The sequence below is a fragment of the Molothrus ater genome, chromosome 2 (genome assembly GCF_012460135.2).
Source record: "Molothrus ater isolate BHLD 08-10-18 breed brown headed cowbird chromosome 2, BPBGC_Mater_1.1, whole genome shotgun sequence".
NCBI lineage: Eukaryota > Metazoa > Chordata > Aves > Passeriformes > Icteridae > Molothrus > Molothrus ater.
In genome coordinates, this window is record NC_050479.2 from 88,356,947 (window position 1) to 88,376,363 (window position 19,417).

The 19,417-nt window shown below is 42.4% G+C and overlaps 2 protein-coding genes across 15 annotated transcripts in view; one reads left to right on the forward strand and one right to left on the reverse strand.

Annotated features, from left to right (window-relative positions):
• Positions 1-914: 914 nt before the first annotated feature.
• Positions 915-8,381, forward strand: GSTK1 (glutathione S-transferase kappa 1). 2 transcript variants are annotated; one of them, XM_036393268.1, is made up of 8 exons: positions 917-1,051; positions 1,612-1,693; positions 2,472-2,600; positions 2,909-3,009; positions 3,417-3,452; positions 6,061-6,177; positions 6,661-6,754; positions 8,082-8,381. In XM_036393268.1, exons 1-8 carry the CDS (start codon positions 986-988, stop codon positions 8,120-8,122), a joined length of 666 nt encoding a protein of 221 aa, XP_036249161.1. In that variant the 5' UTR covers positions 917-985; the 3' UTR covers positions 8,123-8,381. The 2 variants fall into 2 exon arrangements, with proteins under 2 accessions (XP_054370081.1, XP_036249161.1); XM_054514106.1 differs by lacking the exon at positions 2,472-2,600 and having other exon boundaries at positions 915-1,051.
• Positions 3,520-19,417, reverse strand: part of LOC118692938 (rap1 GTPase-activating protein 1-like) — a 49,661-nt gene continuing 33,763 nt past the window's right edge. For 5 of the 13 annotated variants that reach the window (XM_036393217.1, XM_036393208.1, XM_036393142.2 and 2 more), the window contains 4 exons: positions 14,648-14,774; positions 14,455-14,557; positions 11,404-11,489; positions 8,512-8,966 (listed from right to left, as the gene is read on the reverse strand). In XM_036393217.1, the coding sequence (XP_036249110.1) occupies positions 8,916-8,966; positions 11,404-11,489; positions 14,455-14,557; positions 14,648-14,774 (367 nt within the window). In that variant the 3' untranslated portion in view covers positions 8,512-8,915. Of the gene's footprint in view, positions 6,349-6,392; positions 7,419-8,511; positions 9,217-11,178; positions 11,250-11,403; positions 11,490-14,454; positions 14,558-14,647; positions 14,775-16,014; positions 16,806-19,088; positions 19,136-19,417 lie in introns of those variants that run through there. The other 8 variants (XR_004981202.2, XM_036393178.2, XM_036393188.2 and 5 more) reach the window with 8 other exon arrangements.

Genomic DNA, 19,417 nt, shown 5'->3' on the forward strand with positions numbered 1-19,417 from the left:
CTCTTTAAAGTCACACTCTGCAATATTTTTGACCCCTTGAGAAAAACATAAGGCAGAATTCCCCTTTGGAGAAATCCTACCAATTCTCCTAAACAGAATTTTTATTCAGTCACTCATTTATTCTTTTTTTTGCCACCAATATGCTTGGTAAAGTCTTCACACTTAAGTTTCCCAGCTCTCTCCCAAATCTTTTCTTAACGATTGGCACGCAGCCCAGTACTCAGGTGTTAAGAAAGACTTCAGGGAGGGGGGGGTCACAAACTGTTGTTGGCATTCAGGTTTTTCACTCTTGAGTTAAAGTTACTCATAATTCAGAAATCCGCTTTGCTAAAAAAAAAAAATCAAGATTACAGCCAAAGGAGGGATCCAGGAGCACGTTCCCGATAACATCCAGGACTAAAGGGCGTTGTTGCAGTGGGGAGGGAGGGAACCGTGGCAGAGCTAGAGCGGCTTGGGATTGCACAGCGCTTCTGTGGGATGGGCAGGGGAGGAACTAAAGGCGGTGAAAGGGGAGAGCTTAGGTGAATGGAGGAGGAACAAACAAGTGTGGCGAAAATGGAGGGTAGGGGGATATTAGGGCCAGTGGCACGTAAATCGCTTGCTGATCCGGCAGGGACGCCGTGCTCCCGGGAAAACATGCTGGACCGCCCCGCCGAGTCAGCTCCCGAGTTCCCTCCTCGGGAGCCCGCTGTCCCCCGGTCTCGCCACGGCCAAGGGCACAGGCTCCCTGCCGGCCGCCTGCGATCCCACCCCTGCTCTTCCTCCCGGGCCGGCACTCTCCGGCGAGCCAGCGAAGCGAGCCGCACGGCCGGGCTGAGCGAGCGGGAGCCGCGGGGAGGCGGAGCCCGTCCGGAGGGGCGGCGGGGGCGGCTCCGTCCAGCGGCGGCGGAAGGGCCGCCCCGCTGCCGCCGCCGCTCGCTGCCCGGGGCGGTGCTGCGGCCGACGGACGCTGCGGAGCGGCGGCACGGCACGGGACGAGGCCAGGATGGGCCGGACGCTCGTGGAGCTGTTTTACGATGTGATCTCCCCGTACTCCTGGCTGGCGTTTGAGGTGAGGGGTGGCACAGGGAGAGAGGCCCTTCCCGGTCTCCGCGGTGCCGGAGCGGCCCTGGCACCCGGCCAGTCCTGCCGCCGCCTCCCCTTCGGAGGGGCCGCTCAAGGGCAGCTCGGCCGGCTGGCTGCAGGCAGCGCCCTTTGCGCCCCGAAGTTAATTTTTCTCTCACCTCTGACGGGTGCCTGGGCTTCTCCCTCGCGTGTTGAAATCCAGGGACACCAGGGAAGCGTGTCCGAGCCAAACGGCAGTGCAGGAGTTAGTGCTGAATATTTTGCTTCGGGGGTAGCTTTCATATTTAAAAAGTGCAGGTGTCCTGATCATGACATGAGCCTGACCTTTCCCATACTTACCGCTGCTTAGCAATGGATAGTCGTGACACGAATAGAGACCCCTCAGTTTTTCTGAGATCAGAGTTCTCTGGCAGCATCCGGGAAAGGCTTTAGGACTAGCCCTAATACAATAGGAAAGGATTTATCTGTAGTATTTACTGCCTTAGCTGCACACAGCTCTATAGACCTCTCTGACTGTGAATCCCTCACTACTCTTTCACGTTGCAGGCTCTCTGCCGGTACCGGCACATCTGGAATATTGAGCTGCGCTTCCGTCCAGCTTTCCTCGGTGGCATAATGCAACAAACTGGTATGGAGCTCTGCAGGGAGATGAGCTCTGCAGGGAGATACCTTCTTCACTAGCAGAGTACTGAGTGTGCAGGCCCTGGGTGTGTGCAGAACCCACGCAGAGCCAGCTCTGAACTAAGTTATGGCACCAGTAACAGATTAACTACAGTATTGTGGAGCCCCAAAGAGATTGAGAAATTAGTCATAAGGAATTTCACACTGTTGCAACTACACAGACAGTCTGTGCTAAAGTCCATCTGTTCTGAAATACAATAAATAAATAGTAATTATAACAACTTGACAGGGAGTGTTTTCCTAGAGTTAAGATTTTAAACCAGAATTAATTTGTGGAACACTTGCACTTTGTAATATGTAGGAAGGATACAGCTATGTCCTGAGACAGTACTTATGGCCTTAATTGGATCACCAAGACTTACAACGCATAAATCATGAATTAACAAGTCTTTACGTTGGTTTACCCATGGATTAGGAGTTGTCTAGCTTAAAAGTCATCTGTCTGAATCAACATAAATCCCTGCTAGGACATTTGTACCTTGGTTTAAAACTGATTCAACTATCCTAAAGGTTTGATCAGTGCAAAACTGAAATAAACCATGTTTAAATTGTAGCGTTATCTTTAGAAAAGCCAAGTATGTTTCAGTAAACCAAAATGAAATTATACTATGAAATTATACTCTTCCTTAGGTATATGTACATATGAAGCATAATTTGTCCAGTGTTGGCTTGTTCAGTATTACTATAATACAGCTGGAAATCTCAACAGAACTTTTTCCTAAAAGGTAACAAGCCGCCAGGAATGTTACCAAAGCGAGGGGAATACTTGCTGAAGGATATGAAAAGGATGGCAAAGTACTACCAGGTGCCTTTACGCATGTCCCCAGATGCCTTCCAGCACATCATGGGCACAAGTAAGAGTCTTAGCTGCTGTTTCTCATCCCTAGCACTTCTGGTTCCAGTTCTCCCTGTGTGCAGCCTTTTCCTCAACCTGTGAGCAGTATGAAGTCTGCATTCATAGCCATGAAGGAAATTTCTGGAGAAATGTGGCTGTGAATGATACTAGCATGGGAGATAACTGTGAGCTTTACTGTACAGACTGTGGGTTTCTCAGGACTGTTACAGGAGAGATCACACTGTTCTTAGGTAGCAGTCATGCAGACCACACCTGCTCCTGCTGCTGTGCCTTGTCTGAGTGTTCCTCTGTCTCCCACGAATCCAGGCAGCCTGACGGCCATGCGCTTTATCACAGCCATTGACATGACAAACCCACAGTACCTGGAACCCTTATCCAGGGAGTTCTGGATGCGCTTTTGGTCACAGGTCAGTACTTTATGCAGCCAGCTTCTTGACTCTTTCTATCAACTTCCCTGTTCTGCATCATTCAAATGTGGAATTCCAGCAAGAGGAAGAAAATGTCTTTTAATGAAAAGTCATAGGAGGAACTTAAGGTCACAGTGGTTCAGAAGCCACAAGCTTATAATCAGCCTTATTTGCCTTCTTTTAGGTATATATGGTGGGTCCAACAGGCTTGACCAGTGGATCAGTGGTTCATATCAGAAAACACTTTAATACATTCCTAGATTAGGTTACTTAAGACCTTTTTGGAGGTAATTTCTCCAGCAACTACTATTGGGTTTATTTTTGTTTTCTTAGAAAACTTGCTTTTAAAAATCCAGATGAGCTTTTGTTTCATAAATACTGATTTACTTATTTTATTCTTTTACCAGCATGAAGACATCAGTCAGCCAGAGAACATATTGGCTGTAAGTGTTTCCTTTTTCTTGGTGCTTCTGCATTTCTGATAGATATTCTTATTGATGACTTTGAAGAAAAACTGATTTAAATTCCCTTCCAGCTCTGTTTGGATTTTTTTTTTTTTTTCTCAGAACCAGAATACACTTTTTTTTTTGTAATTCATGTGGCAAGTTACCCAGGCTGGACAATGAGTTACCTATTGATACTATGTTATTAAAAGTCACAAAGGTATAAAGTTTCTGCATTGGGGCATTGCTGCTATGTGAAATGTTCAGCTGTAATGCAACACTTGGGGAAGGTGACTTTCCTTAGAGTGATGGAGTCAGGTTTTCTGTTAAGCTCAGTCCTATATTGCCCTTTTATATATCTGGAAATTATACTCCTGATGTTTTTTCTTTTGCCATTTCAATTTTGTTTATTACAGTAAAAGCTGTAATAGTATGTGAGGTAGTATACCAGCAGATCCTCTTGAAGGTCTCTCCTTTCTTCATTATTTTATAAGTACTTGGAATGCGAAGAAAAGAGAGGAGTTGTCCATGACTAGTCTCTCCTATCTAACATCTCTAGCTGAAATCTTAAGTTTGCAGTCTTGCTGTTTCTCCCTAAGTCTAGTTCTTGCACTTCAGCTTCATCTTAGTGTAGCTTTTTTACCAAAGTTTCAGCAAAGTTTTGCACTTTGCCTTTTTAAGAAGCAAGATTTGAAGGATGTAATTAAAGTTATTTTTTATTTAAACACATAATTTAATTAATTAACTATATTTATAGCTAAAGATATAATTAAAGTGGTACTTTTACCCTGGTAGGCAGCCAAGCACCACACAGGTGCTTACTTGCTTCCTCCCACTGCCCAGAAGGACAGGGGAAAAGGAAAAGAAGAATAAAAGCCAGAAAACTTGTGGGTTGAGATAAAATTACTTAATAAACAAAAGAGAACTGGAAGCAGAGTGAAAGAAAACAAAGAATCCCTACACATAGACTGATGCTCAGCCAGTTCCCAAGAAAAAGCTTAACCTGCCTAAACCCCCTCCTCATCAATTACTGCTGAGCATGGCATCTGGCATGGTCTGTCTCTTGGGTTAGTTCAGGTCATCTCCCAGCCTCTGGTGAAGCTCCAGTTTATTCACTGTGGGGGGAGAGTGAAAACCAGAGACTGCCTCGACACTGTGCAAACACCATTCATCAATAGCTAAAATAATTAGGATGTTATCAGCATTGTTTTGGTCACAGATCTGAAACACAAAACCATAGGAGCTGCTCTGAAGCAAAGTAGCTCCATTCCAGCTAGACCCAATACATAAATATATGCAGAACATTGTCACATTGTCTCTGAATCCATCATTATTTAAATAAAGCAAGAACTTCATGCGCCACAAACTTCACACTCAGAACAATCCCTAATTTAGTCACAGTTTGGCAGTCGATGAGTATCCCCCCTGTGCATCAATGCAGAGAGGGAGGTGTCCCCTTGTCTGCTTGTGTCTGTCTTCATTCACTCCTGCAACAAGTACTAGACTTTTCTGGAAATTTGTCATCCAAAGGTGGCTGAGAGGTCCCAGCCAATCATCTGAGTCTTTACAGGTGGATTTATTTTACACATCAGTCAGAAAAATGCTACTTTTAAAACTTGATAATAATTCCTTAGTATTCTTTTACTTCTTTATTTACTCAAAAGCAGCTTCACATAAATTGCTGTATCAGCAATGTGTGGTCTGAATTCTGCCCCAGTCCACTTAAATCCTCTTTCTGCCCTGAAATGGTGAGGACCAAATACTACTTCAAAGTGTCAATATTGCACTCTAAACACTGTGGCTACCAAGCATTTTGTTCTAGTCCAGTGGTACACTTGTTTAACCTCCTCTTCAAGCACAGTCAAAAAGAGCTCCTCATTTTCCTGATGTTAGAAGGAGAAGGCACGTGAAAATGTGGGTGCTAAACAAAAAAAGTAATTGAAAAAGTCATTAACACCTGCATGTGCAGGATTACTTCTCCATGTGCAATATTGCATTTTTTTTTCTCTCTTTTTGTGAAATACTTTATTCAAAGAGTACTTTTAAGTCATTGTTACCAGGTAAACACTGAACGTTTAAATTTGGCTACTTTGTCTCATTCCTGTGTGGCAGAGGCTCAGAGGAGGTGAAAAAGATCCAGCAGTAACAACAGCCACTGTTAAACCTCTGTGATTTGGTGTCTTTCATTCAGTGTCACTTACAGATCCCATGTGGCTGCATTTCACAAACTGTTTCTGTCTTGGTAGGCTTGTACCGTGAGATTTTACTTTTCATAACACCAGTTTGAGGTTTTTTGTAAGTTATCTGATGAGTCATTGTATCTAAGGTTCTTTCATTTTTTTCTTTGATTTAGGAACTCCTGGGAAAAAAAAGGGTGGGCTTGGAAGATTTAAAATGTCTCTTCTACTTTGTATCTGAGAGTTGTTAAATGATGAATAGGTTGGGAATACAGCAATACAGTTGTGCAAGAAGTGCTTCAAGAGTATTTTGAAAATTTTTTTTGTTAATAGACCTTAGGTGATAATCCTGAAGATTAAATTAATTAGACCAGAGTAGGAATTAGAATATTTACTTTTAGAGTATTCTTAATTAAATCATCTTTTCGTAGATTGCCCGACAGGCTGGGCTCTCAGCAGAGCTCTCCCAGAAGGCACTTGAAATGACTTCATCCCCTCCAGTGAAGGACCGACTGAAAGACACAACAGCTGAAGCACTGAAATATGGGGTGAGATGCTTCCAATGGCACTGGGCTTCACAGCTGTGCCTTCTTTCTCTCTTAAGAATACAGGGAAGCAGGGAACAATGAGGGTGATGATTAGAAAGCACTATATAGACTTCTTGTTTTCCAGTGTGTGAAAGCCATCTCACTGTTGCTGGTAGTTCATCTCACTGTCACCTGGGAAAACAAGGTTGACCCACTCATTCCAAGGACAGAACCAGTACTGAGAGATACCATTTATTGCTACTTGGAATAGAACTGTGGATTAATCAGGTTGTTTTTTATGCTCCTTCAAAAGGGGCACACAGGCTCTGGAGAGTCACCCATTTTCAGATGGCTTCATTAGGCTTATCTTTAAGAATGAAGGTAAAAAGAAGGGGAGGAAAAAAAGTAAAAAGTTGTTGGGATTTATTCCTGATGATTGATGATATGACTGCAAGAAATTCTCCCATTATAACATTCTCTGTTTCATCTCCATGGTGTCAATAGGCATTTGGGATGCCTGCTGTTGTGGCACATTACGATGGGAAACCTCATCTGTTTTTTGGCTCTGATCGTTTAGAGCTGCTAGGCAGCATTATAGGTGAGTCTACCTCATTTCATCACCTTGGTTTCATACTTTCACCCTCTTGGAATAAAATACGTAATGCAGCTGAGTATAACACTCTTAAGGGCTTTCAAATATTAAATAATGTTGGTTATCCTTCTTCTGGAATGAAACTGCTGACTGAAATCTGTCCCAGTACACTTAAAATGACCAAATGATCCTTTTCCAGACCAGAAGTAACTTGAGTTCTCTCTCTCACACACCCTCTCTTGGTGTTTTTCAAGGCTTTGTGCTCCGTGTGCCATTCTCAAAACACTACTGAAACTGTTTATTTCTCAAAATATCTATATGTAACCTTTTGGTACTGGACAGTAGACCTTGGCTAAGATTATGACTATGGCTGGTAGTGCTTTTTTTTTTTTTTTTGTTCTAACATTTTCATTTTATATCTGTTCCTTCTTATTTAAAGCACATTATTACAGCTCCCCAGTCCATAACTTGTGTCTACTTACACAGCTGTTTAGGTTGTTCATGTATTGACCATCCTTCTTTTCATTTTTCTATTAACAGAATACACACTTTAAATTCTTTAAGAGATTGAAGTAGGTTGTGATAAATAATAAAACTAAAGTTACCTGTTTTTATGAGTTACAAGGCATTTGACTATTCATCTCAAGATCTGGCACTTGAGAGAGTGTCTCTAGAAAGAGTAATGCACATAATTAGCTCACGCATTTGTGGAAAACATTCAGCAGAAAGAATTAATGCAAATTAGTATTAGTCACAGGCTTAAGCAGAATGGAAATTTTTTGAGGTTTTCTTTTTTAGTGTTCTGGATGAGTTTCTGATTCTATAAAATATTCTTGATGAACATGAGAGTGAGGAAGAAGAGTACCCAACACTCACTACAGCAGTCACTAATACTGACTGAAATGCTGTGGCCTGGTTTCTAGTCTCAACTCCAAGGACTTAATCAGATTTTCTTTTTGATTCTCTGACGCTGCAGCCTTGCACCCTTTTTTTGCTTTTTTTTTAACCCCCAGCCCCCCCTGCAAAATGAGTCCTAAAAAGAACTGATTTCTCCCTCATGTGGAATATCCCTGACCTGTAGAACATCTCATCTCTAATGGAGGAAAATAATTCTTCTGTGCAGTCTCAGTTGTGACTAGACAGTGAAAGATTTATGGAGCTGGCTGTAGCACACCAAACAAGATATAAATCTTGTTCCATAAATCTTATTCCATCACCAGTAGCTACCCTTCACCGGAGTAGGAACAGTAATCCTGCTGCAGAAAAATGACCAGCCAATTACTTGTATGGATTACATTTTAACATATCTCTTTTGTGCTGGTTTGTCTTGCAGGTGAAAAGTGGCTGGGACCAGTTCCAAACCCTAAGCTGTGAAAAGTCCTGGGGAAATATATAGGAAGGAAAATATATATGTCAGTCTTCAGTGGTTATTTGAATGTATTCAATTGTATGGAGAGATGGCTTTCTTATCCTTAACAGTTAACTTTACTGCTTGGTCTCATCTGTAATTTTGAAAAATATCAAGGTTTGCCAGTATTACCAGCCTGGTGAGGTGTTTACCAATACAAATGTGCTTCCTTTCTTTCAACAGATCAAAGATTAACATTAAAGATTTAACTTCTTGCAGAATGAACATTCTTCCCTGGTTGGTTTTCTTTCCTTTACCCTAAAAACATGAGGATTACGTAGTTACTGGACTATGATCTCTGGGTTTCTTATGTCTTCCTGCTTGTCCTTTAAAAACACACACACACACACACACATAAAACCTAAGAGAAGCTGGCCACATTTCCTTTTATTTTAAGTCCAGTGTACTACATAGACATAAGAAGCACAGGCTAAAATATTAATGCTTCCTTTTACTTTGCATCATGGCTGCTGGAAGGACACAATTCAAGCCTAAAGAAAAGCCTAGCGAACCAATCAAGTATTTTAAAAGAACTGTCCCCATCCTGGACAATATTTGATACACCTTCAGTGACTGATGTTTGAGGAAACCACCATACACGTGCATTTGTGGGCACCAGCCCCAAACCTTGCAGGGGTTTTTAACTAATCCAGGTTTTACAGGAATGTCCTTGGAGGATGGTTGTGAACGCCACTGTAGGTTCAGCTGGTAACTGAAGTAGACTCTGTTTTGCTTCCTCAAGGATGCCCTAATTGCTGCCTATCCAAAGGTGATTTGGATATGGCTGTGAGGGACTTCCAAGCATGTAGTCTGCAGAGGGAAAGGTACGCAAACAATTAAAATAAGAAATTTCAGATGGAAATTGTTTGAGCTTGGCCCTGTATTGGCTGAATTGGAATGACACACAGGAATTTGATTTATATGAAGTTTCATTTCACAATGATTCCACACTCTCTGATGCATCACTGAATGAAACAGCAGTAGCTGGAATTCCCTTTTTTGTCTTTTTCTGAACTTTAGAGTAAAGCACATTCACGTATTTTCACTTGAACAGCAAATCCTAGAACAAAGCATCAGAAAAAAAATCTGTATCCTTCATGTTATTACACCTCTGAGTGTTGTGGGAGTATCATTTGTTCCCCCATCCACAGTTTTTACTTCTTTCAGCTCTTCAGGAAATACCCTAGGATTGGAGGAGTCCTTCCTCCTTTTTACCAGTGCACCCATTAGTCTTTGGGCAAATTCAGTCTGGAACTTAAGGAAAACTTTGTGAGAGATAAAAGGAGTTAGAATGACAAGGAGGTTACCATGGATGTGGGTGCCATAGGTTTCTTTGAGCCCCTTGAAGCCATGTTCCAGAAATTTTTTACCATTTCTCCCCTGAAACTTGCTAGTCTCCAATCTGTGCTATCAAACTGATTCAGAGGTTGTGATAAACTTGAATGACTAAAACATCACTTTAAGCCAGTAGTGCTATCTCAGGAGTGGGTAAAATGCCCTTTTGTGGAAATAATGTGCTCTGGTAAGGAGCTGGTGAGAATTCAAAGAACATCTGCAAATAATGTCACAGTGAAAAGCAGGATCTCGTGAAACTTTGTTCTTTGAGCCAGATCAACTGAAAAATAACCAGCCTTTGTGGCAGAATGTTTTTGATTTGGCAGAAGAACCAAAAGACATGGATCCTACAGACTGCAATGTATTTAATGAAATTATCTTAAATGCTTTTTGACCTACTTCAAATCAGTGGAAATGACATGCTCAAAACCTTAGGTACTAAAATCATACTTGAGTACTACTGAGATATATTGCTTATTGCCTATAATAGCCACCACTAAAGGCAAAACCACAGCCTTTGCCTTTGTATCAGTGAGTTTGTTGCAATTCTGACTCTCTACCTATTCTGAGCAAAATGTGCCTGTTTGGGAGCAGAACTTTGAGGGAGTTCTGCCCCTCATTTAGACAACCTTGCTCCTATGTTACAGAGCCGTACTGTGAGCACAAGCTCTTGGCAAAAACTCTGGGGATGACCCCAGTACACAGTGGCTGGCAGCTGGCACTGTCACGCTCAGTTCTGATCTCTGCTGTGGCACACACTGAAGCAGCCTCAGTGGCGAGTATCAGCTCCCTTCTCTGATCTGCTGCGGCGCCAGTGGCCACCACCTCATGGGGCTGAACTGTTCACCTGACTGCTCTGAATGCCACAAGGTGGCAGAGCAGCTAAAACTTGAGCGCTGAGGATCTGAACAGAAACGGTAAGAACTACCAGCTATTTAGGAATGTTTAGGAATAGCTGGAAGAATTTTCTTCCATAAAGGTGATCCTCTTCTACTCAGCTGCATACCAAACTAGTTCCTGAGAGCCTCACATCCCCACCACTTTCAAGGTAGCTGTTTAGCTGTCAGGCCAGACAAGATACTGAGCAAGGAAAGGGACACTGAGCAAAAATACTCAACAACACAGACAAAACTGGACTATGAATTCTAGGGAACAATCCTGAAGTGGTGTTCCCGTTTTCCCTCACCAGGAAATCAAGTCCCACTTCCCATGTCTGGAAAAGCTGTGAAACTGGCATGGACAAGTAGGTCCCACCAATGCTAGGCTGAAAGCAAATAAGCAAGTGTACAGATAGGCACAACATCAGAAAATGAGCAACAAAAAGGGGTTCTACAAAGTAATGAAATTATAAAAAGCAGAGGTTAGGCACAGAGAAAGGTAGATTGTATCTGATGAGCAAAGGAAACTGAACAATGAAAGACAAAGAAGAGAAAGAAACTGTGCCTAGATTAGGGTAGAGAACAGAATCTCAATGGGAAATGCTGTTCCCTGAGAGGGAGGAGGCAGCCAGGAAAGGGAGTGCTTAGGTAAATCAGACAGGCCAGAGTCACTTGGCACGGAGGATCACTTGGGGAGGAAGGTAAAGGACTAATTCTGCTTCCTGAGAAGCTGTACAGCACTTGCTGCACTGTCTCAGAGAGGCAGGGATGGCCAGGGACCCGTGGCTCTCCTCCCCCGTGTCCATTACCTGTGCTCCTCACCCTGCGTGCAGCAGACAGTGCTCCAGCGCTGACATCACACACAGCACAAAATGGAGGCCTGCAGAACAAGGCACCGCTTTAACCTCCCCCTGCCAGCGCCTTCCTAGCGCCCTTTCAACCCTCAGCAAGCAACACCTAAATCAAGCCTCTCTCTCTTCTCCCGTCCTTATCTCTGTGCAAACGAGAAGAAAACATTTTATTAAAGCACTTACTGGATTATGGTGCTGAGCCTCTGCTTTGCTGCCTTTTCCTTTTCCAGTGGAGCCAGCAACACTGCTGGAAGGAAGCAACCTGCTTCCTAGAAGGAAACCAAGCACAGAACAATACAAAAATAATCAAGAGGGTATCCCAGGAGCTGCACACATAGCTGGTTTTACTCCAAAGTTCTCACAGATCTGTGGCTCATCCACAGATAAGAGTGAAAGGAGTGTACCCATGCCCAAATTGACTAGGTTTACCTTCACCTGTTTCTCATTCCAGCTTAAAACGTGAGGAAAGTGACTGCTTTAATTTCATTTAAAAAATAGTCATCAGCCACTGTTTCCAGACAATCTGGAACGCCTTATTCTCAAGGATACACATTTGTGAAGCAGACTCCAATCTTACGCTCTCACAGTGTTTCTCTTCTTTCTCCCTCTGACCCCTCCCTTGAGATTCCCATATCTGACCTCAGGGCTTAAGGAATTTGCCTCTCATCACATATCAACACCATGGCAAAACCAGGGATTAAATGCTTGCAAAATTCACAAATTAAAAGCATTCTTCTGCTTTCTGTAATCAGCTGATATTTACCATACACATTTCTCAAAAAATGAGTAAGACGTCTTTAACATAACAGCCTTCTTAAGCCATTCTACATTAACTCTTAGATGATCCTCCATTCTATCCATTCTATCCATTCTATCTCTATTATAAAATACTAAATCTTTTCTTTAAATCAGAGGAAAAGGGAAAGAGTTTGAATTAAAGAGTTTAGTGTGGAATGTGCTAAGGGGTAGAATGGGCAGGTGAATACCTCTGATGGCATATCTAACCACCATTCAATCAGGAAAACGAAGAAAGCTAATGAGGGATTCCTGCTAAGATGGTAAGCTCAGATGCTTTTCCCAGGAACACTTCTTTCTTTTTTTTTTTCTTTTTTTTTTTTTTAACTTATATGTGATCACACCAGTATTTTCTAGGAAACAGATAAGATGCAATTATTGTTTCAGCATTTTTTCCAAGGTAGGCTATCCCCTTTCCCAGTGCAATTATGTAATTTAAAACCGAGATTTAAAATCAAAATTGGTGAATCACTGCCAAATGCTGCTAAACTGTGTTTTTAAACAACATGAATTTACAATATGAGGGTTCTTCTCTATTTTGTATATATCCCAGTTCCACTATGCTAGAATTTAATAATGATGTATGTTTTTTGTAGGAAGTGACTAACAGGCCAAGTAACTAAATAAAAATACACCTAACACATCTGGTAGCGTCTAAGTGAGGAGAGTTATAGCTGAATTTTTATCCTGCCCTTGAGGCTAGGGAGAAAGTCACCTCTGCCTCATCTGACACGCACTGGCACATGAGACTTGTTGGTACTTTAAAGCCAAGTCAGAAAATATTTTGGCAAAGGCAGTTTGCTATGTCATGATCTGGAAGCATAATGACCACAGACTGACTTTTTTTTTTCCCTGTAACTTTGCTGTCTCAATCTGAAAGGCAAATTGGAGAAGCCAAGAATGTGTACATGGGTCAGGAATGCTGGATTTATTCAGCGTAGGATCTAGACTCACAGTGGGCTTGTCTTAGGTTTCTCCATTAAAGAAAATTCGTTTGGTCTGATTTTACACAGTGCATTAACTGTGGCTGAATACTTACTAAATAACTTAATAAAGGGCAAAACTAAACCACCAGGATATTGCTCTCTGTCCCCAGGGTTGTAAAACCTAAAAATTACATTGAAGTTAACACTGCATTCTCGTAATGATTATTCTCAGTGATGCATATTAATGATCTATATACTGTACGATAATTGAGTCAGCAGACAGAGAAACTATCTGTGAAAAGCAGAAGAGGCCAATGGAAAGCATCCCTGCCTCCAGCATCCACAACAAAAGACGAATATGTGATAGAACAGAGATCTCTGCAGAATATCTGACAGTATCACATCTTCAATGGTGTTGCTAAGATACAGGCAGTTTTATGCAGGGATCTGATGGCCACTCTTGGTATCTCATATATGGGAGCTGTGGGGAATGAGACCTAACTCTATTCTCAAAGTAAGTTGACTCCACTTTCTGACCCTTGTAATCATTACAAACAATCCTCTTTCACACAATTCCTATAAAGATTTCAGGGTTCATTCCAACCAGCTCTCTTCCTTGCCATACACATAATCCCTAGTATCTCTTACCACCTCAACATGCTCCTATTCCAGTCTTCCAGCAACAAATGTTAAATGTTTTGCCTTTCACAGTTTCTAATGACTTCCCAAACTCAAAAGCTTAGTCTTTTCAATCATACTTTCCCAAAATCATACATAGCCCCATTCTCAGAAACAGACTGAAACTGATTTAAACTTTCCCTAATTTTAGCTTAAGGCTGATGCTCAACAAGAAATGCTTCAATCCAAACCAGTTCATTTTAACAAAAGTGAAATGCAACTGCAAACAGGGTCTGAGATCAGGGCAGGTGATCCACCTCTACAGCAGGAAACACAACAGGTGTCTCTGCTACAGGACTGAAGAGAACTTCTAAGGACTATAATCATCTCTGTACCGAATGGATGATTATCGTGAATGGATCCAAGCTGAGTTTAATCAACTACATCTGAGCTTTAATCAAGTACTAGACTAAGAGCCCAACCTTGGCAAAAAACTCTCAGTGCAGGTTGGCTTCCTGATTACCCACCTTCTTAGGAGCACACTGCTTTGTTCAGGAAGTAGTTCCTATAATCCCATATCCAAACTATCTAGTTTATATAGGGACTGCATTCAGAAATGCAACCATAGCTCTCCACAGAAAAAACATGAACACTTTAATTCTTTGCAGTCTACTGTAACACCTTTTGCAGTATGTACAGCACTATTTATTCATGGCACTGAAGAATTCTTTCCCAATTAAACTTTGCATGGCAGCTGCTCTCCCCCTTTTTCTGGGCTATCATCTACCTGTGCTTCTAAAATATTAAGTACAGCATACAAAAGATTTGTCTCAACCTCTCATATGCTTCTAGAAGCATAAGTAGAGGGTTTTTTCTATTTTTCTTTCTTTTTTACCTGGTGAGCTAGAAGTACTGGGTGTGCAGTCACTGTCATCCAGCCACATACTCTGAACCATTGAATCCTGTTTTGGAGGGCCCTTAAGTGAGCACGTCAGCTCCTGGAGAGGGCAAAGAAGATGTGTTTTAATAATGCACCTGGTAAAAAATCAGGGAGGGTAGCCTCTGTTTGTTAGAGATCATACACCCACCCTGTCATTCTCCTCTTCCTCAGATGTTCCATTTTCCCTCAATCCACTACAACAACTGCTTACACTGGATGATGAACGTGAGAGTGGCTGCATCACACAGTATCCTGAAGTCTGACTCCTGAGCATTCTGTGAAATGCAAGCATTCAACATGATCATGCTTATTGTTACACAAAGGCTTAACTTCTTGAGGCATAGCTTTATTATGTAGCAGTCAGAAACAGTAAGAATATATTATTCATCCATAGCTAGTTTTTCCACCTAGGAACAGAATTCAGGTGAACTGGCATGCATACCTTAATTTCTTGTTGCTACATCACTCAGGAGAAACACCAATTCTCTGTCTCCATTCTGGATAACTGTATGAAAGGACAAGTCTGAACAAATTTTTAAGTCACAGAGCTAAGTGTAATAAAGTGGAATGACTCAAACCACCTGCATTTAAGTATTAAATACATCTAGATATTCATTAAAATCAACAGATGCCCTACTGTGGAGATCAGAGCCTAAATACAGAAGGAAGAGGTGTTAAACTGAGTATAAGCAGCAGGTGCAGTCCAGTCTAGGCCACCCATTTCCACAGCCGGTCTCAGGCTATCGTGTTTTGTCTTATGTGAAATTCCAGGCAGAACAAAGGGACCATAAAAAGCATACTTTTCATGTCACAGAGCTTATAAATTGTTACTGTTTTCTGTACAGGTGTAACAGGAGGAAGCAGGAAAGCAGACACACATTAACCAGTATTACAGAACAGTTAACTAAGAAAGTTTAAGGAAGCAATGGGGAGGTAGGAACACATTATTGAGATCTGCATTATTGCAGGATGTCTCAGTGTAAAACTATGTAGGATCAAGTGCCAAGCTCCTGCACAGACAAGTCAGAGCCTTCCTCCTGCTTACAGACAGGAACACACCTAGGTCAGGATTCCCATCCTGGTGATTTTCCATGGGCCCAGTTGCCAATAGACTGACTCCTGTAGGTCTCTCCCCCTAAAATTTAGCTCCCAACAAGGCCATTCAAAGGGGACATCCAAAGCAAACTGTATTGGATCCCTTTACCACCACTCTATCAAATGGAACAGACATTGAGGTAGCCTGGTGCATGTTTCAGATCTATCAAAGACCCTTAAGGTCAGCTCTTCCCAGCTGAGAATTTGGGATCCACTGCTTAGGAGGATATTCAGGAGATACAGCAAGCCATGAGGCTGACACTCTTACATAGCAGAAGGTGCACTGTGCATGTAAGCCCCAAATTTATGGTGAAATACTCATTGTCTGCATAAAAAAACAGCTAGTAAGAGAGAGACAAAGAGCTTAAAATGTTAAGAAACAAAAAAAAAAGTTAAGAGAGGCAAGAAAGATAAGACACCTTTAACATACTAAATATATTTATTCCTTCAGAAACACTGCAAAATGTGGCCAGTCTTGACCTACAAGCAGTTGTGAAACCTAAAGTCCCAGGCATATTACATGCCAGCATGCAACAAGGAGAACAGTGAAGACAGGGCCAATAAAGGCCGAAGATATTTCCTCAAGAGATTAGGAAATATATTTTGGAGGAAATGAAGGCCAACATGCTTCTCCCTTAGCAGAGCAAATCAATAACATGAATCTAAGTGAAGTGGGATCTAGATTTCCACAAAATATCTCCTCCTCAGCACCCTTCCTCAGCAGGTTTCTCCATCTTTGTTCTCTACACTGCATTTCTTGACCTGTGTCAAGGCACTAGAGACAGAGGTGGAGTTGTGTTCTTCTGCTCTTGCATTCTGCAGGCCAAACTATTCTCACTCATCTGAGAGGAGAGGAAGGGAAGAGAAGGGGTCGCACTCAAGGTGGCCTCCGTTCCCCATCACTAGTAGAGGTTGGTTCAGTGGCTGCTGATTTGGCAATGGGAAGGGCACAGAGCCAAAATGCTCCAACAGGAGCTATCTGTCCATCTCCCTCTCACAGAATTCCTGCTCCAGGAACTGCCAGTGGAGCGTTACTTGGTGCCACTCGGTCTCTCCACAGTCCTTGAGGTCCTCTAAGTACGTTCATGCTCCTCTTAGCCAGGACTCTGATTTCACCCCAAAAGTCTTGCCAGTGTCTTCAGTGAGGTACCCAATGACTGAGTAGCATCCGGTCCACTCCTGATTGGCTTGATGTCCCCACTCAGATGTGTCTGAGGAGGGAAAACACACATACAAAAAACCCATGTACTTTTCCTAGGATATGGACATACACAGTACAGTGCTTGATTTTTCAGATGCAACCCAGAGAGTCGTCTGATCCTCAGGACTTCTACTACTTGGTTACATAGGCTGGGTTCATTCTTTTGAGTCTGTCCCTTGAGAAGAAGGATTATTTGGAAGGCTACCTGGACAGTAAAGCAGAAAAACTAAGGACAATTGTCCCTGTATGTGGGAGAGAAGACACCGTTAGCTCAAGTCAACAATGCACTTTCATGGATTGCTAGCTGATCTCTGTATAAACATCTGTTAAACTCAGCAGCATGCTCTGCCTCTACTGTAAAATAATTAATCTATTACTTATGTGTTCCCTTTGCATTTATTTCCAGGTTGCTCTTAGCAGAACACAGGTGAAGAGGTTGATCATTCAAAGTTTTGAGAGTCTGAAATGATTATGTAAGACCAGTAGCATCATGCTGGACATTTCTGAGGTAACAGAAATTTCTTGTGACTCTATGGAGAGAACCAGGAATAGACCGATGACATACTCCCAGGGATAGCCCATTCTATTATCTAAGAGGGACTACATAAATTATTCTAGAACAAGGCAGAACTCTTCTGCATTGGAAGTATGCCTACATCTTGATCCTGGTTTCACAGCTGATGAACACCAGGTAGGCTATTTCAGCAGAATGCCAATAAACTGTCTCCAAGACAGACTTTACACTCCCAGCTTTCTCCTGCAATATTGTGCTAATACTGTCTTGCTGAAAATGGTGTGCTTTACATGGTGGAATGACATGTTCTTAATTCCCTGTCCCCGATGTCATGCAAAAAGTATGGCTGCACATGGGCTAGTCCCTAACTCTGAGATCACAACTCTAACTCTGACTAATCACCAATTGTGCAAAACTCCATGCTGCATCCCACCTTGTAAATGAACTGTCCAGGAATGGGCTAAACCACCACAGATATGAAAATACTTCTTTTTTTCTGGTGATCCTAAGTGGTTTTGAGTCCATGACTGGAAAAAGAATCCTAGGAACAGAACTAGACAAACTGACAAATCATACAGGTCATGCCTAATGTGCATAAACAATATTCATGCAAGTATTGTTAGTAAAATCCCATGCTATGTTTGCTCTCTGAAAGCATGTGGACACCAACTTGAAACAGCCATTGCAGCTGGCTCACCTCCTCAGCTGATGGAGAATGGGGGTTGGGAAGTGGGGGAAGCAGAATTCTTGGTGATTATGCAAGGTAATCTGCTATCTAATCAGAGCAAGAGTCCCTCACACATGCCTGTCAGGAACTTCTAGTTCACTAACAAGGCCCCAGGCAGGATGAGGAAGGGAAGGTGGAATGATTTGGTAATGCTGGAAGATGGGGGGTGCTGACAAATCAGCATATCCTGCATTCCCTCTAGTCCTTAGCTGCCAGAGCTAGCACCTTAAATGGTCTGTATCTCCTAGATGTGCTCCCATCCTCCTCTGCACCAAAATTCTGGGCACTCATCCAACCCAAAAACTAGAACACACACAAAAACTAGAACACTGCACCTTGGCTGTGACAAAACTCTGAGCAGTCCTACAGCACACAACTGGGTAGCTGAACTACTGCAGATAGTCACCAGCTTGTAATTCTTAGGGGGGCATTGGGTGTAGTTGGAAGGACAGCCCTTCCTTGTCAAATTTGGCACCTGAACCGACTATAACCATAGATGCCTGGTCCTAGGGCACTTCCTGAAATTTTTTAAGAATCTCCACAGTCCTGAGAAAGGGAAATACCCTAATACAAAGTACTTGTTACCTTTCTTGCCACAAGTCTCATCCAAGCTCTTGAAAAAAATTAGGTGTAGTAAAATGCTCCAGAAAGTCAGCTGCAGCCTTTGATTTAAAGACAGGCTGTTCTGGGGTCTTGGAAATGTAAATGGATGGTTTCCCTGAAGTGTTCTAGGTAGGATCACATCCCAGTATAATACAGCTTAGCAGCAGCAAAGCTCCACTACCAGGAAATTGCATTTTTCCAGTTTTTGACAACCAGAAACTGGAGAATTAACTTGCAGACTACTGCATGAAGTGTTTTGCACATACCACTGGGTGTGGTATGGCGTGCTTTAGCAATGAAACATAGGTGCAACACATGGGACCGTGCTGGAATCCTGCTGTAACACTTTGGGGAGACTGGAGACAGGTTAGTTCACGCTGGTTGGGAGCAGCGGCATGAATCCTGCTTAAAGGGGCAGAACTTGAGTACAACCCAACATCCCAACATACCCTTGTCCAAGCTTCTCCATGAAGCTCCAAAATCACTCCAGAGCAAACTATAGAGGAAACATACACATGAGTAAACATGGGTAATTGGACAGCTAGGATTTTGTGTATCCTGTTGGATGCAAGCTTACATTACAGTAAAGATATAACCAAAATCAAGTGGTCCAATCTTTCATCACGGTCTGTTTAAGAAAGCCAAGTTCCTGACAGGCTCTGAATCACTGTGCCACAGCCAGACATCCAACTTTTGAGATGCTACAATGCCTGACGTGGACAATTTCAGTAAAGCCCTCAACAGAGCAAGACATGCACCACACTTAAGCCAATACCAG

Excerpts from the sequence above, each read along its gene's own strand:
- GSTK1 (XM_036393268.1), top strand. The coding sequence starts at position 986 with ATGGGCCGGACGCTCGTGGAGCTGTTTTACGATGTGATCTCCCCGTAC. Across the intron at positions 1,052-1,611 it reads ACTCCTGGCTGGCGTTTGAG|GCTCTCTGCCGGTACCGGCA; the intron begins GTGAGGGGTGGC and ends TTCACGTTGCAG. Across the intron at positions 1,694-2,471 it reads TGGCATAATGCAACAAACTG|GTAACAAGCCGCCAGGAATG; the intron begins GTATGGAGCTCT and ends TTTTCCTAAAAG.